The sequence below is a fragment of the Rhopalosiphum maidis genome, chromosome 1 (genome assembly GCF_003676215.2).
Source record: "Rhopalosiphum maidis isolate BTI-1 chromosome 1, ASM367621v3, whole genome shotgun sequence".
In the NCBI taxonomy this organism is placed as follows: domain Eukaryota; kingdom Metazoa; phylum Arthropoda; class Insecta; order Hemiptera; family Aphididae; genus Rhopalosiphum; species Rhopalosiphum maidis.
In genome coordinates, this window is record NC_040877.1 from 10,607,400 (window position 1) to 10,626,637 (window position 19,238).

Consider the following 19,238-nt stretch of genomic DNA (forward strand, 5'->3'; position numbering starts at 1 on the left):
ATTAAATATCATTGACTATACATAAACAAATTTTATTGGAATCACGAAAATACGAACAAAGAGTAACATTTTATAAAATAATTTCAAGTGATATTATTAAAAAATAATCTAATCATAACAAAACGAAAAAAAATGGTTTTCATAATTAATATTAGAGAAGTATGATTTGGTCATAAAACACATAGAACATAGATACAGATTTCCAGTATGCACAAAATAACACCTTATTTCCAGACAATTAATTTCGCATCGAAAACGCCTGTGATTGGTTTACAGTAAACTAAATAACGTTATGAAATCTCTTGGGCGGTGGTTTTTTTACAAGTTCTCTTGTCTTTTCATGATTCATAAAATCCGACGATTCGATAAAACTATTTTTGTTGGATTATCGCTTATGAAAAAAAAAATATAAAATCTTGGCAAAAGTTTTGTCCAAAATATAATCAGAATATTTAAACATCATTATCATGAAATAGATTAGGAAATGAGTAAATAAATAAATGAAAATTAAAGTATAAAAGAACAAATGTTTATATGATTTGAATTTATTAAGAATACGTCAAATGAAATGTTAAACGTGTCAAATATTATAAACTATAATGTCATTTTAACACTTTATACAATGAAAATCAAAATGACAGCTAAACATCGTCAGCAAAATTTATAATGGATTTTTCATTCTTTTTTAAGGCCGTTTAATGGTGAATATATGAGAAAAAATATTATTCCGATTACATGCACTATTTTTGACTCAATTCAGAAATTTAAATACGTAAAAAGCACAATGTTAAGCAATGTGTGTCGGAAAATGCAAATAATCTCAAAATTATTTGCATCAAATATAGGTACCTTATTTAGAGTTAAAATGTCAATGTATAGAAAAGTGAAATATTTTAGTGAAACTTTTTATGAAATATTTAAAACTAAATTATATTATTTAATCAAAGAAAGAATTATAAATTTAGTAATTAATCTATATTTTTTCTTGTTAACTTAGGTCGAGTTTATATTTTACTACTTATTACTTTTATAATACGTACATCATTGTTTTATATATTATTTGTATACCTAATAGTTGTCTATGGTTTTAAGCTATGAATGTGGTGATGCACTAAGATTTTCAAGTTATTTTCCTATCCCCAGCAATACGACTGAATTAATTTTATTATATTACGAACAATATAATAATTAATACTGTGAGCGTCTTAATTGATTACGATAATACTGACAGTTGTCGTTATAGAAACACGTACTATGAACCGATGATACAACGTTATATTGTTGTGTGGACGTATTACATGTCTGGAATTCTAGGAATTGCCGTGATATTAAATAGTATTACGCACACGAGGCTACACCTCATTATGCGTGCACATGTCAACAATATGAACAATACATTAAGCAATAAGTCCAATAACAATTCCTTCGAAAAATTCTTCTGATAAATAAATAATAACGGAACGGCGGCGTTTACCAATTAGCTATGTATTGTTTCTATTGTATTCACACGTCTAATGTAATAGTATAAATACGCCTACGACTGTGTGATATGGGTACTATCTATTCTATGTCAGTGTTATAGCAGCGCGCACAGGAATACAGTAGGGGATTGTGCTAATAGTAATTTTCTCCGAATTTCATGCTGCTGATATTAGGGGCGAAGATTATTCTGTAGAAATACATTTTCACGAAGAAAGACATGTCAAGCGGAGTTCATGACCCATTACACCCCCCTTCTCCCTTCAACAGTGTGTGCACCGTGACCGTGTGTATTATATGTTATGATTTAATAGGTAACGAGTACCGATAATATACGTATTTTCAAATTATTAAAATTTAATTAAAAAAATATTGGATGTTTTAATTAATTGAATATTAAATTTATTATTTTCCTTACTGAACCCAATTTTATGCACATATGAATTTTCTTTAATAAATAATAGTCATAATACTACATTGGTCATGGGTAATATATTTATAATAACTGTATTTTTTTTCTTAAACATAATTTATCACGAGATTCTTAAATAGTTTTTATGTTAAACAAATTGGTGACCTAAATACTGATAGCATTTTCTGTGTCATAAGTTATAACAAGTTGTCCATAATTCATAAGGCATAAAGCATAACATGGTTTAGTGGTGGTCAAACAGGACATCAGTATTAAACAGTAGGTTTTTTTTTTTTTTTATAAATAAAATACTTTTTCTACTTTAATGAAATTTAAATTCAAGTTAAAGTGGAATTGTGAAACTTCTTATCAGTTAAATTGTATTTGAGTTTAAACTCCATTTACACCGTTGAGTATATTATAAACCCGATCGATGTCCACCCGAGATGTAGGTTTACGCATTATCGTATGTTACGTTTTTATCAACATACCTACGTATAATGAATTTAAAAAAAAAATAATGGTGATTGTATTTTAGATATTTTAAATAAATTTAAATATTGTATACTTAAAAAAAGGTTAAGGTGAAATTATTATCAATTGCATATTGTATAACAATTATTACATATTATGATGAACATTTTCTTAAAGTATACATTGTTGGCTTAAACAAATTTACATATTGTAATTAAATGTTTTAACAATTATTTTATTTATTATCAAAATTAAATAAAAAATTAATTAATTTCCCATGCTAAAACTTAAATTTTTATTTTTTATTGTAGTTAATCAAATTTTGTTTACCTGAATAAAAAATATGAAATTATTTTGTTTTTTGCCTTTATTTAAATTTTTGTAAATTTATTTAATATATATATTATAAGAAAATAATATTCTACCTTTAACACATGCATTGTTTATAGAAGAAAGATAAACCAAATTGTTTACAAATAAATGGTTAAATTAATAAAAAAAAATTCCATAGTTTTGACTTCAGACATAACATATGTCTGTATGCCATTAATTCGTTGGCTATATTTGATTAAAATTTTAAAATGATTGTTAATACTAATCTATATTTTATGATAATCTTATATTATTAATATTAATTAAAAGTAATATTTGTTTTTTCAATTAAGTATGATATATTACAATTTAGATGAGAAAATAAGATAAGAATGTACATTTGATAACAAATATATATTATTTTGCAAACTTTTATATTTTTATTATTATTCAAGAATCATTTCAATTTACAATATTGCTTGTGTTTCTATTAATTTTTCTACAGTCCTTTTTTATTGTTTTTTTTCTCTGGTTATAATTATTATCATCTACTAAATCATGTCTATAAACCTAATCAAAATAAATTTCACTTTTTTGTGATTAGTATACATGATACTTAAATATTTGAATATATTTTGTCACAATAATATTATTTTTATAATATATAATCTTGAATTCTATATGATAAATCGATATTTACTTAATTATGTATATAATTATATTTAAGAATACTGTTGAAATTTTAAAAATCACAGATATATTATTATTAAGTGGTATTATTTTTAATTTTTATACAGTGATAAAAATAAAATAATAATGTATGTAGCAAAATGTGTACATAAATAGAAATTATTATATGTTATAAAGAATCAAATAATTATATCTTGAAACATTTTCGATAAAAAAATAGTCAATAATGTCCAATTTTATAAATTATATTATACTAACAACAGGTATAAAAGCACTATTTTATTTATCCTTTTAGTATACTTAGAGTTTGAGATTGGTTATAACTTTTGTTAGAATAGCATGGACCAACGAATTGGTCTGATTATTTTAAGAATATACTTAGCGTGGGTTGATACTTGTGTGCAATCCAATCAATAATTCAAAAATAGACAATTTACGTCCAATGGTCAAATTTCGAAAACAGCTTATAGAATCATCTATTAGTCATTACTATACTATTCTGCATTGTCAATATAAATTTAGAAACTTTAGTTTCATAGAAATCTTCTATAAATTACTTTTATTCATCTACATGGAAATATACGTGTCATTATTTTAATGTGTGTTACCTGTTTAATGTAAATAAGGACATACTATTGCATGAACACATATATTTCCAAAAATAATTTAGATACGAATGTTAACGAAGTTCACGATTATATCTCGAGCATTATATTATTATATATAGTTAACCTGAACATGACGTTTTCAATTCAACAATTATTCTGACTTATATAATACTGTAATATTTTTTCAACTCGATTCGAATCTGTTAAAAACAAAAATTTAAAGATAAATACGGCAAATAAACGTGCGTTGAATATACGTATAATAACGTGTTAAACACTGTTTTAATTGATGTAGCTTTTTGGTGGATGCTATTTGCAATTAATTGTTCCGATCCAGACGTCGTCGTAAATCTGAGGTCTGTTATAAATGTAGTTCGACAGAACATAAGCTATGCAAATGCAAACAGAATATTGAAACTGTTTTGGGTAAAGCTAGTGGTAAGGACGTTTCAAAGGCGATGATTAAAATCGATGTTACGCAAAATGTTCACTATTTGTTTACAATACCATGATAGGTAGCATTTCATTTAATATTGAATATTGCGCACAATAAAAGAAATATAATATTGAACAAAAAAATTGTACCCAATATAGTTTGTTGGACCAATAATTTTTAAAAGTTTTTTTTTTCCAAACAATGTGTGTATTGAATCAACTATGCGTTAAACATTAAGTATGTAGTTTATGAGTAGCGTTATTCTGTTTTTTTTATTAAGTAAAAATTGTATACATATTACATAAAAAAAATAGCTCATTCTGTTTTTCTCTATAATCATGAGGTATACATAATATACCTTTATTTTCCAAGTAGTAGTATTCTTCTTATATCAATGATTTTATTTTGTTATTGTCTTCTTCAATTGTACCTCTTAAATTATCTGAAGACTGGAGATATGATGTATTATTAATTATGGAATTTGATGAATTTTATTTTTATTCGAAACTTACAATATATGGTGTATTACAGATTTGTCATAATATTATTTTCTTACCTAAGCGCAGCGCCTTGCAAGATCTGCTATAATTCATAATTATATCTACTATATACAGTCAAAGTCACAAAACAGATGACTTTTATTTTTGTCAATGTGTTCATCAAGAACTGTAGTGTCATATGTTACTTTTTACATTTTAACACATACATTTTTAATTTTGTTTAGAACCGTGTGGTATACAACATACACATATAATGAGAGTATTTTATGTAATTTAAATAATAATCATTATTTTATTTCTTATATCTATCACTTTGACTATATGTCTACGTATATGGTTCTTTTGGAAAAATCTAAATTGTTTTGTGTGAATAGATCACTTGACAATTGGGTAATATTTTACTGATATTCCTTTAAAGTTATTGATACAGATTCAATGTTTGGTGTTAGTGATATATTATTTTAATTTATTGTTAATTATAATTATTTGGTTGTAAATTGGTAGTAGTAATAATCAATAAATTATTAAATTATTAACAATGTATTTGTACAGTATTATCTGTTGTTAATTAATATATTATAATGCTGTTGATTAATATTCTTAAATTTTAAATTTATACTTATCTCAATGTTTGTGTTGATTAAAAATAATCTTAGATTAAATTAAAGTTTGAATACGTTATTAAAATTATTAGTTACTGCTATCACCGTTATTTAAGATTTCATATTACCGGTTAAGCAATAAAAACCACTTTAAAAAAATGTTGATTATCAGTAACATGGTAACAGATTAAATACTAGGTTTTGTTTTAAAAAATGTGTTAAGTCGGATCAACAGCTTTGCCATCTATTGTATTCCTTGTATCGTATTTTCATTGATCATTGTGATTATGGTGTCATTCGCGAACCATGATCCACCACTAGATGAGTCAAACTTAACTTTTTAATACGACACTTAAAACAACGTACCTGTAAACTGATCAACTATTGCCAAACCGGCATTACCATTACTATCATGTAAAAATACACCGATAACTTTATACAACGAATTAAAAATATAATAAAATTGTACATACTGATTTCAAAATAAAAATATAACAATAAATAATAATACAATATTTATATTAATTAAGTTACAAAAATTCAATATACTACTGGATACTAGTTTCGTTTTAAATTTTAGCAAAATATAATCAATAATTATTATTGATTATTAATTTGTTAAAAAAGTTATTTTTTCTAATAATCAAAATATTTTTCAATAAATCAAGCAATAATCAAGTATGAAATCGTGCAATTAACTAAATCTCAACAAATCATACTAGAAAATTACACGTTTAAATTCTACGGGTCACAGCTGAATATTAAATATTTTATTGATTAATCGATAATCTGCTATAATCATTAATCTATTAATTTATACTTTAAAAATACCATAGTAGGTTTTTCACGTGCACACGTTAATTTTCATATTAATATAGATGCATAAATACTTTAAAACTAGAGATGAACCTTTACAAATATCGAATAATGTACTCAGGGCCTGTAGAAAGACAAACCACCCAAACTCCGCTTCTCCTTAAAACCATCTCTAATTCTTTGTAACCATTTATAGAAATGTTTAGATTTTAAACACGTTTTTTATTTAATTTCTATGTAGAATACAAAAATATAATAATAACAAAATACAAAAATTAAACAAATTATACCTACATCCCAAATAATATATTTAAAATAGAATATAAAAATTATTGGTTATAATGAAATACACGGGACTAAACTGAGTATGATTTAGTTTTAGCTTGAGTATGAGAATTAGTCTATCTAATAGAAACTATTGAGTTTTGTTCTGACTATGAGTTGACTGGAATGCTGGGCGTCCCTTTCAGATATCCCTGGTCTTTGGTGCAGAGAGCACATTTGACGGGACTCTTCCGGTTTTTGGTGCAATCATCTGTATATAGTGGTTATCACTACATTTCACTCATTATGATTACTGATTAACACGAGTATTGTAATATTTATGATTAATTTGTTGACAAACATGTCCACACTGAACTTTTTGCTTACTCACTTAATGATTTTTGTTCAATTGTCGCATTTGAGCGAACATTTTACGCGTAGCGCACGCTTAAGAAACGCATTATTTTGTACAAACATGTTCAACAAAAAATGTTCGTCAAATAGTGCAGACTCGATTATATAATGGACCAATTGTTAACACTTAAATGGCTTATAATTTTAATTAATTATGCATTATAATATTAGATTTAAAGTTTGATGAAATCAATAGCTACCGGAGTTGATAGGTTAGGCTACTGTCTTATCGACCACTGTCTGATCTTTGATACGCTTAAAAAAAAAAATAGGCCACGGAAATATTTTACAATATTACTGTAATAAATTTAAAGTATCGAATTGTCGAATTGTAAAAGTTTACAAATAACACATACTATATTAAAACGTTCAAATGTTATAAAAAATAAAAACATTTGGTTTTTTTATCTTTCTTTGCACTACAATCGCATTATATTGTTGAGTGTTTGTATTGTCCTTAAACGATTGTTTGATTCGATTTAAAATGTTTTTCTTTCTCAAGACCAGTAGAATTGTAAAAATATTTATAAACATATAATATAGTGTAACATTTTTTATCATATAAATGTATTGTTTTTTTTCACAGTAAAAATATTTTGAAAATGATATTGTAGAATCTTTTAATATTATCTTGGTTTTTTTAAATTTCAAAAATTAAAGTATATTTATAGTAGTATATAGTTAAGTATATATTTTATATAATTATCTTTGGTATCCTTTTTCCTACTTCATCAAAATACTAACCATGCATAAAATATTAACACAATCGACGTATTTATATATTTGGTCCAACAATTTAAAGAAACTAAATTAGATAACTAAATGAAGAAATTAAATAAAGATATTCAATCAAAATTCTTGAAAATAAATTAAACCGGCTTTTGCAAGAATAAAATATAGTTATTTGAGAGGTTTACAGCAGTATTGAATTATTATAACGGATGATGGTATTAGTAAATATTGACAGTTGAATTGTTTTATATTGTATCATTTATTTCTGTGCAATTGTGTGCGTATTAATGTTAAATAATATTATATGAATGATAAAAAATATGTAGAAATTTAATTATAATATTTTTTAAGTTATTTGTACAAGAAAATGTATTATAAGTTTTTTTTTTATTAATTATATTATTTATTTTTTAAATTTATAATTTAAAATGTGAAATTTGTAGGCCCGCAAATGAATATGTTAGTATTTTTTTGAAGATTAAAATAAAAATTAAAAACTAAATAAATATGTATTTAAAAACGATCTCTAATATTACGTCTAATAAAATACAAATATGCATTCGTTCTCTACCAGAAGTCTAATAATAAGTAACAAAAATATATGATACATAAATATCAAATTGCAAATATAACTGAACATTATAAAAATGGGTATCAAAGTTACATCAATATAATACACACGATGCATTCTTAACTCAAAATCCTTTCTAAGACTTCCAGTAAACTTTTACCAAATTCTTGTCTAACACATTCTCCTTACCAAAGATTATCCAGTGAACCGTTACTAATAACTACCATGAATTACTCTCACAACGTGAAACACACGAACGTATGTTTATAATCAAACAAATAAATTTTATTTTGTGAAACAATTTAATGAAGTAAAATAATTTGAAACACGATATTATGTATTTTTAGCACTTAAAATATATATATTCATATGAATTTAAATAACAAAAATAAGTAAATTTATATTTTTAACTATAAGTATGAAAAAATGTTAAGGGTAATTAGTAAATATTTTTTTGTCAATGACCCAGATTCTAAGGATTATATTGATACAAAAACCAAGAAATACATTCTGTTATCTAGAAGGTTTCGAATATATTTTTAAGAAAATCGTATAACTGATAATTAGAAAAATTAGAAATTTTTTTTCCTATGCATTATATAGTCATTAAACTTTGATATTTAGGGAAAACTTCAAAACATAGATTAGTAACACATACTAATAAATATTGGCTTATTTAGAATTCCAAATTTGTTAGTTGTCGATGAGTTATTAAAAAATAAACATTAAACATAAAAATAAAAATAACTCATGATCAAGCTATTAAGTGTAAGTTATTAAAATTAAAATGTGTATGCAAAATGATTTGTATTTCTCACGATTAAGATAGTTTTTTTCAAACATTTAACTTCAAAACTCACGAAAAAAAGTAATTTCGTACTTATAATATATTTGAATTAATTGTAGTATAATATAACGAATCATGTATTATAATTATTTTCAAGTTGTTTCTTTGAAAAAATAAATGCTATCATCCATAAACCAAACTAAGTATATAAATTCATAAAAATATATTTGTTTTAAATGATTAAAAATAAAAATATGTATTATTTCAGCACTTAAATTATACAAAGTAGGAATATTGCTAAACAAAAACTTGATAATATTGTTTACAATAATAAATTGTCTCATCAATTATTATTAATATTAATTTTTTTTTTTTGATTTTTTTCAGGGATCCTCGTCAACAAGAAATGTCGTTTGGGTTCATAATGGAATTCCTATATATAATATTAAAAATAACAAGAAAGATGATCCTAGTCCAATTTTGGTAACTACTGAAGTCATACAACCTGACAATACCATTCAGAGTAGGTTATTTATTCGAGGGGCATCTCCGTCAGCTTTGGGAAATTACACATGCACAGCGCCATACACCGAACCTGACACGGTCAATGTTTACGTGAGCGAAGGTAAGATATTTCAAAAAAAAAAAAAAAAGTGGGCAAGCGGCTTTGCTGTATAGTAGGTGTAGAGTGGAACAGTGTAATGGATATGTTAAATTTAAAAATTTAAATTCAATGATATATTCATAATATACGAAAAACGATTCTGAGCGAAAACGATCTGTCAGCCTATATCACTAAGTACATTTCATGATGTGCTTTTTTTATTGTCATTAAAGTAATATTTATTTTACTATTAGGCTGATCCAATTTTTTATTATATTATTAAAATAAAATATATTATATTTATACCATATTATATTATTGTTATTAACTTTTTTGTTAACAACAGCTTACTGTGAAATAATGTAAATACATTCATGATATAAATAAGTAATATCTTAAAATTAATCTGCATATTTCGAAATGTCATTCCATACAATTATAGATATTTCGAGTTAATACATAATATTTTAAAAAGAATCTATTGTAATTTAAAAATGGTTTTGAATACAATCTATATTTTTCTAAAACGTGTAGTGAACGTTTTTTTTAATATTTATGTATATATTTTACATACACAATACAATATTGTTATCTATTATTATCACTATATTTTTTATTTTTCCATTTTAACTTTTACATATTTATTCGATTTTACTGATATAGTACTTTCCCTTTATGTTTTTGCTGTTGCATGTTTGTCAAAAAGCTATACTATAAATACAAATTTAAAACCTTCAAGGATTCAAAATAACTTCATAAATAAAATTATAGTTATTTCATAGATACTCGTATAATATTATACTTTTTTTAATAACATAAGTTGTTTATAAACTGAGTTATATTTTACATCTTTTTTGATAGTCCATTTGAAAAAAAAAACTTAGTAGATTGTAGATATTACATAAAAATATTATTATTTATTTAATTTTTGTTGTTTTTCAGTATTTTTTATTTTAATTCAATATTTTTACAATCTATACATACAATAAAAATGGTATAATAAGTATGTCATTGAAAACAAAATATTATTATTATAATAATATTCAATATTAATTTATAGGATACGTCACTAAAAATTAAATGCAATCTTTAAATTATCGAAAAACGATTTTAAGTTGGTTTGGCTTAAACCTCTCTTGTGATATAGATTAAGTTCGTTCAGACAATTTTAATATAGATTTCCTTCGTAGTTAGGTTTGGTTAAAAAATTAATGAAAAATATCGTAAAAAGTACTACCTCAATAGTTTTTATGAATTTTTGACTATTAATTACAAACTACAAAGTATACATATAATATATTCTAAATACATTTTGCCTGAAAAAGTGTTTATAGAAAAATATATGATTTTAAAAGAGAACACTACATTAACACCAATATTTTTGCTTCGTTCGGTAAAATGTAATATAATTTCACACAAAATAAACAAAATCATCTATTATTGATCAATAAATATGTCAATGATTAATGTAATCAGCATATTATATTACTAAACAGAAATATACGTATAACACAGAACCCATCATTAAAATAATCCTTGATGCATTTAAATATAACTTTTTTACGTACTTTAATTAATAGGCTTGCAAATAGATACTATACGTATGAACTAGTTTATACTTTTAAATTAATATTGTTTATGTTGTATTCACATTTTAATTTGTAGGTAAATTATTCAAACTGCAAGCTATAGCTTTTTAATTAGTATTTATTAGTTAGTGAATGTTTCGATGAAAAGTAAATTCATAATTAGTATTTCACTAAAATAAGTTTTAACTTTATTCCATATTTACAAAATATTTGAAATTATAAAATTGTTGATTGTTGTAATTTTAATTAGAATTTATATAAAACTGTCCTCTTACATTTCAAATATTAAAAATTAAAAAATAAACTCTGTCATACGTATTCATCCATTAATATTTTATTCTTTAAGATAACATAATTATTTTATAAATATATAATATATTATAAGTAGCTCATTATTTACATATCATTTTTTGAAATAGTATTGTTAAACAAACATTGATTGTGTAATAATTTATAATCATTATACATGCATATCTACACTCGTGAGTAAGATTTAAAATTGTAATAATAAATGACGATTTATAGTCATGTTATAATACAAATGCACTGTTGTATTATTTTATAGTGAACGAGTACCAATAGTTTATTTTATTTGCGTAAATCTATAGATTTGTTTCATAATTTTATAATTAAATATCTGCCACAATATAATAAATAAACATTTTTATAATGATTTATTTTATATCAATATAACTACGTAAAAGATGACGATGATGACTAGTATATATTTTATACTTTTATTATACATTTATACATATGTATAATATATATAAAATATGTATAATATCAAACAACTTTTAAACTTAAATTTTTATAATTATTATCTTACAAATGTATAATTCAATTAAATTGTAGAATTTTATTTATTTATCTTCAAAATATTAATTAGGTATTTTTTTTTTTTTGTTAAATAAATCGAATGTTATTTGATTTAAATTTCACCATAATTCATCAGTTACTCAAGACCTGTACCCAAAATTAATTAATTAATTATGGAATACCTTCACTTGGAAAGTAATCACACGTCATTTAATCAAGAGAATCACTACATCGCCATGTCCACATAATCCGATTGGTTAAGTATTTCATATAAAGTAGAAGATAAATTAAAAGGACGTCACACCAAAATTAAATATCTTATAGATTAAATGATTATACTTTAATTTATTATTACTGTTTAATACAAAATATGTCGATTGTTTAAGAAAAAATGACTTCACAAAAATCTAAAATTAAATATTTGCATATTGTAGAGTGTAGATCTGTCGAATTAGTAAAATAGTAATTCCAAATAGCAATTTATTATGTTATAAACGAAAAAAAATATATGATGTATAATATATTCTACGATAACATGTAAGAATCAAAAATATAAATTTGGAATGTTATGTTCTTTTAACAGTATGAAAAAGTAGAAAAACCTAGCTACTATATTCTACAGTAACCATAGTACCTTATGATTGAGACATTGAGTAGATCACTCCTCGGGTTCGGGTGTATTTAATTTGAATTGATAAATCATTTTATACGTACAACGATTCTATATAGGTAGAGGTGGTCTATCAACCTATAGTATTAAGTATATTTTATGAAATAAACTAATATTGCCATTATAGCTTTTTATTATACGATTAATAATACCATATGTTAAATTAATTTTTCTCAAAAATATTGCATTTTAAAATGTCATTGTGTGTTTAAAAATGTATGACAATATATGTTAAAAACTTCTGTAAAAGTAACCACGATTTATAGTTTAAATTAGTATATAATTACTGGACTCGTTAGCTCATAAAAGTGTACAAACTATTTGTTTTATACTCCGTTTACTAAAAAAAAAAATCTTTACTGCTAAAATATTTTATAATATTTATAATATAATTTTATCGTGTTTAAAAAATGTTAACATAAATATTTGATGGCATTTATGTTATTGTCTTTGTAATACTCTAAAAAACGAAAATCGATTTTGTCAAAGACTGGTTTTGCGTAAAATTTTCGGTTTTTTCTTATTTTATTTTCCCAAATTAAATTAAAAAATACTTTTCCATTTAATATAATTAATTTTACATTTTTACCTCTCAAAAATATAAATTAGATCCAATTTACTACCAGAAGCCACCAATACTGTTGATGATTAAATCATTTTTTCTACTATAAATTGTGTACGTACACACAACAATAAAACACATTTCCTTGTATAATCGTTTCATTCAGAATTTATAATGACAACAGCAAATATTTAATTTGAAACCTTTTAAAAATAGGAATATATTGCAATTATATAACTGCTATTTTCGATTTAACTATTTGTATATATTTTATTTACATAATTTTATATAGCCACAAATTCATTTTAAATAATTTAAATTTTAAACATTAAAAATATAATTTATGTATTTTATGCTTTCGAAAGACCAGAGACCACTATAAATTTAGTTCAAATTATAAATTATTTAGGTGTCTCCTGCTGTAATTTGTTTTACACCAATAGTTGAATAAATAATTATAACTGTTTCACGATTTAGAATATTTACAGATTCCAAGGTTAATTGTTAATATATCTCAAATAAATAATACTGATAATACATTGTACTTATTAAATATATATATATATATTTAACTAATACAACTTCTTCTTCTTACTATAAATATTAAAATATTTTTTACATTCAATTTTAACTCGAACATGGTTTAGGTCTATAAGTAATTATAAAATCGATATTAAATATTAGAATAAAAATATGCAGGGAGAAAAATTATTTATAAACCACATCCGTATTGACCCAAAAATATCTTAGTTAAGGGAAAATAACGCAAACAAAACATTAACTGTAAAAACTGAGTAAATATTAAATGCTCGAAAGTTCTCAAGTTATGACTTGGAGTGAAGAACTTGTTTACGCCTCAAGTGATAAATAAAATTATCCTCGTGGTACCTACTAAGAGGTTTATATTTTGCTTCGTGTAAAATTATATAAAAAAATTACCTGTTATTCTGGTTTTTCTATAATTGTATTAATATAAATAATAATGTTTGCAATCAAATCAGACTGCATACGATATTAACTACTAAATATCATTAATATAAAATTCATAATTTTCAGGCAATGATATATAAATTAATAATTTAGCGAAATTCCCTAGAACATAACGATAACGCAGTTCTTTTTCAGCAACAATTGATAAACATGTTTATTAACATTTATAGACTTACACTACAAAATCGATTTATCTAATCAGTACTAAAAATAACACATCTTCAGACTCAATTATATGTCAACGATCGTACAGTATTAAGTAAAAAAAATAGTCGTACATCATACATATATTATAGTAGATACACAATTTAAATCGCAATAACGGGCAACATATTTTCTATAATATTTGTGATGCACATCGTTATTTTAAATTTTTAACTAAATTTAATTATTTTTTTAAACAAAATTATAAAAATTGTCTTCCAGTAAAAGATATTAATGGAATTTTAAATGTATTAACAAAATATTTAAATTGTATAATATATCCTATGATGCTTTTTTTAAAAATATTTACATATTAATGCTATTGAATAAGTATTTAACATTATTACCTCTATTACCTCATTAGCGGTACCTAATATATATTCATAAAATATAAAAATCTGCTGAGGTTCTGTCGCTGAATAGTTTATATTTATTATATAGAATACTTAATTGAAATAAATACATATATTTATAGATGCATAAATCGTTACAGTTTTACAGTACGCAGTATATTTTGTGTTTTTTCGCACAAAATTGCCGATTTAGTGTCTTTTTTTATATTATATATTGAATTTATACAATTTACAGTTCAATATTATATATTGTGTAAGAATTATTTCAAAATTGTATTATTGAAATGCATTTGCATGGCACTATTTACTTGCTTTATAAATTAAAATACCTTTAACACATTTATTTTATTTTATAGAATGATATTATACAATTGATAAATTCTTTCTTTATTTAGCTTATTATAACTATTTGTATCATAAATAATTAATTTTATTATTTTATTGAAAAACAATGAAATAATGAAAAATAATTAATTTTTTTAAGTTTAATAGAACATATGGTAAAATATCATAATATTTTATTCATTTTATAAACACGCATTAAATGTTATATTATACACGTTGGTATTTTTAAAGGTATTAAAATTATATATGCATATTCATGTTTATTCATACACTTCGTACATACATTATACGTGCAAAATGAGCAAACTTATTATACATTATTAAAATAATTATTTTTTTTTTATTTTTTATATTGAAGACAATAAATTATAGCATTTATTAGGCAACATTAATACATTCTGAATAAACAATTCAATTTATTTTATCAAATTAAATTAAACTAAATACTTTATTGAGTATATTATATGACATCATGTTTATAAATACTTGGAATTTTATAATATACTTTTTTGATTATAAGTACTATAAATATTTTCTATATTGGGATTAAACATATAAAATTATTGTCTACAATCGCACATTTTTAAAATTTAAAACGTTGATTTACGTACATTGTGCAACTATATTTATAATATGTTTATAACTATATAGTTAGGTATTGAACAATTTTTTTTCTGAAATTTTCAGTTATTGTGAACTTACTTTATACTTTATAAATTTATTTATTATAATTTCATCCGTTCTTATTTAAAAATGTAATATATTACTTTTTTTTCAGTTTAATAAATATGTACTAGTCTATTATGGTCTGTATACACATTTCAGATGTATTTAAACTTAAAATAACTGTCTGATTTTTCACTCGTAAAAATTCGCATACGAAAATAAGTGTACGACTAAAAATTTAAATAAACTTGTTGTAACGTTGATGAGTCAACATTCCAATCCACCACAAACTTTTTGAAACGAAAAAACTGACATTGTTATTCAACTTTTATTATTAATAATGAACATAAAACCGTATAAAAATATAATACAATACTTTACATTTATCAAAAACTCTAAAAAATATTTCAACATTCAAAACAAATTCTAACTTTTAGTGTAAAAATATATCATTGTAACAATCATAAAAATATATACAAGTCTATGATATAATTTTTTAATCATATTTATTATATTTTTTATTACATATAAACCATATATGTATACATACATATATATATAACAAAATAATAATATTAATCTGTAATTCAAAATAAATATAATTTATAATTCTATTGTAGTAATTATTTCTTCCTTAGATATTTATAAATAATTTCATTTGGTAAATATATTAAGACATTTTGACTCCAAATTTTGACTCAAGGATAGCATAATTTAATTTTAAGGTATTTACATAATTCTATATCTATGATAATCCGAAGATAATATGAATGGCTAGTCTCAAATCTTGCTATCAAGTTTTTATATTAATTTCTTCATTAAATAAATATTCAATATTCATGAATAAAATAGTAATGCATAAAAGTAATCAGTGATTTGTTCAAGGATATATTATAAAAATACTAAATTTATCATTAATTTAAATTAATGATACAATATTTTCCATATATTTCTATCGAGATGAATTCAGCTAACAAAAAGTGTATTAAAATATATATTCTGCTGTTAATTCAAACTTCAACATCAATTTTCATAATATTAGTATCAGTACACTGTATAACTAATATATTAGCGTTATTATTGATTTAGCAGAATTTATATTAATGTACGATGATCTTAATTATTACACATTTTAATTGAAATGTAATACGAATAAATCTTAAGTCCTTTTTCAATAATTATTTAATTGTTCATATATGAGCCAAATAAAAGTAAAAGGAAATTGTAGTTATTATTTAATGATATACTAATTTAACCTTTTAAAGGGTAGAGGATAATTTTCTTTGAAATAACTAACATTATATTTAAACAGACTGTGATCCTTTGAGTGTATCTTGCAATAAATAATTTAATCAAAGAAATTAATTTTTAATGAAAATATCTTACTTTAAATATAAATTATACAAATTTTATATTTCAATCTAAATGAGTCTAACAATTTAAGTTAAAGTCATATAGTTTTAAAAAGTCAAAACAAAAAATGTTGCTTTACTTAATCGTAATTAGATTATTTTTACAATAAAAGAAAAAGTGTTTGGTACATTTAATTTCAAAACATACTTAAGAGTAATTCTTGAAATAAATTATTTATTTGTAGTATGATAAATTATGTTACAATGTTAAAGTTTATCAATAAAACTTATTTTTGTTTGAATATGAGGAGTAACTATTGTAGAGTTATAGAGAACATCTACTTGCCAAACTATTAAACATTTTGTAAAATATACTCGTACATTTATTTATATACATTAAAAATGTAAACATTTATTTAGTTAATTTAAAAAACAATGTACAATTTAAAATTAGTATAGATAGTATCCTTATGGAGTCAAGTTTAAATTAAGTGATAAAACTTGATATTTAACAATAAGTATAAGTTTTGTTATACAATTTAATTATACCATATAGATTAAAATTCAACTTTCATGTTTATGTTTGTAATATCTAGAAGTAAAATATTGTTTCTCGTTATAATTAAATTTGACAATATTGATTTAATTAACGTTAGTATAAAATGTACTATTTACTGTACATTTAAACACATTTTTTGTTGTCTGTTTAAGTTTATTTGTAGACTAGTTAATTTTTACCAGTGCTAAAATAATAATTTATACGAAATAGCTTTAATTGACTCATTTTTAATTTTTTTTTTGTACAATTTATAAAATGTTTGCTTATATTCCATGTATGCGTGCTTATAAAGAATTGTTTATGATTCAAGATTAAAATTTATCGGTATTTGTTTTACGAACATTGCTTTGCACAAAGTTATTAATGGCTTCAGTAGTATACTTATATATGCTTTGTTAGATTTAACAATTTTTTTAAGAAGATATCATAATTTTTAATCGTCTATAATCTATATGATCTATAACATCATGTGGTGATGAACATAGTTGGTATATACTCGTACATAACTGTTTTACGTAAATATATATTATACTTTTTACTAATTTTTGAATACATTTCCTAGAAGATAATCCAGATATCGATTAAGATATAATATCAATAATATTACTATTATATATTATTATTATATAATATATACTATTGATCATTTGGAAAAGTAATTTTTTAATATACATGAGATTTTTGATTTTAAACAAATTATAATCAGATACTTTTTATCTATAACTATTTATTTCTTATAAATTATTTGTGTGAAATGAAAAGTATTCATTTTGTTTTTATCAATGCGAAGTTACGTACATAGTTATTTTTGTCATTTATTAATTGATTATAACTTACAGTAATGGACATAAACATTATTATACACATTACACACCTATATCTATTAATTTATAAGGCTTATGTTGAAATTAAAATCATAGATATACTCTTATTCAATTTATTATATAATGTTTTTATAATCTAAATCAAATCATATAAATAATAAATATTATTTACATATTTTAGTAAAAAACTTTGAATTAAAATTATAGTTTCAAATAGGTACATTTTTCACACTTTGGTACCATATTTATAATAAATTATCATAATTTTAAAACCATCTAAATATTATTTTTTTAATAAAATGATTAAATACTGATATAATTTTGTGTGAATTTATATAAGCTCCAGTAATTATTTACTTACGTGTAACTTAATTTTATCCAATTAAAAAGTTGCTTACATAGATTTTAATTAATCGAATCTTTAGTTATTCTGCTGGTATTACTTTACTGCTGTGCATTTCTTAAAATACAATAGTAACGAAATGAAAATTAGTTGTATATTAAGATAAAATATTCAAATAATAATATTAATAATAATATATGTATGTGCATATATGTAGATTAGTTTAAATAGAATAGAAAAAGTCAAGTTTCGGCTGGTTTA

General features: G+C 22.5%; 1 protein-coding gene across 3 annotated transcripts in view; it reads left to right on the plus strand.

Annotated features, from left to right (window-relative positions):
- The window catches only part of LOC113549082, a 219,531-nt gene that overhangs the window by 169,882 nt on the left and 30,411 nt on the right, over positions 1 to 19,238 (plus strand). For all 3 annotated transcript variants that reach the window (XM_026950239.1, XM_026950238.1, XM_026950240.1), the window contains one exon: positions 9,485 to 9,722. In XM_026950239.1, coding sequence (XP_026806040.1) covers positions 9,485 to 9,722 — 238 coding nt within the window. The remainder of the gene's footprint in view (positions 1 to 9,484; positions 9,723 to 19,238) is intronic.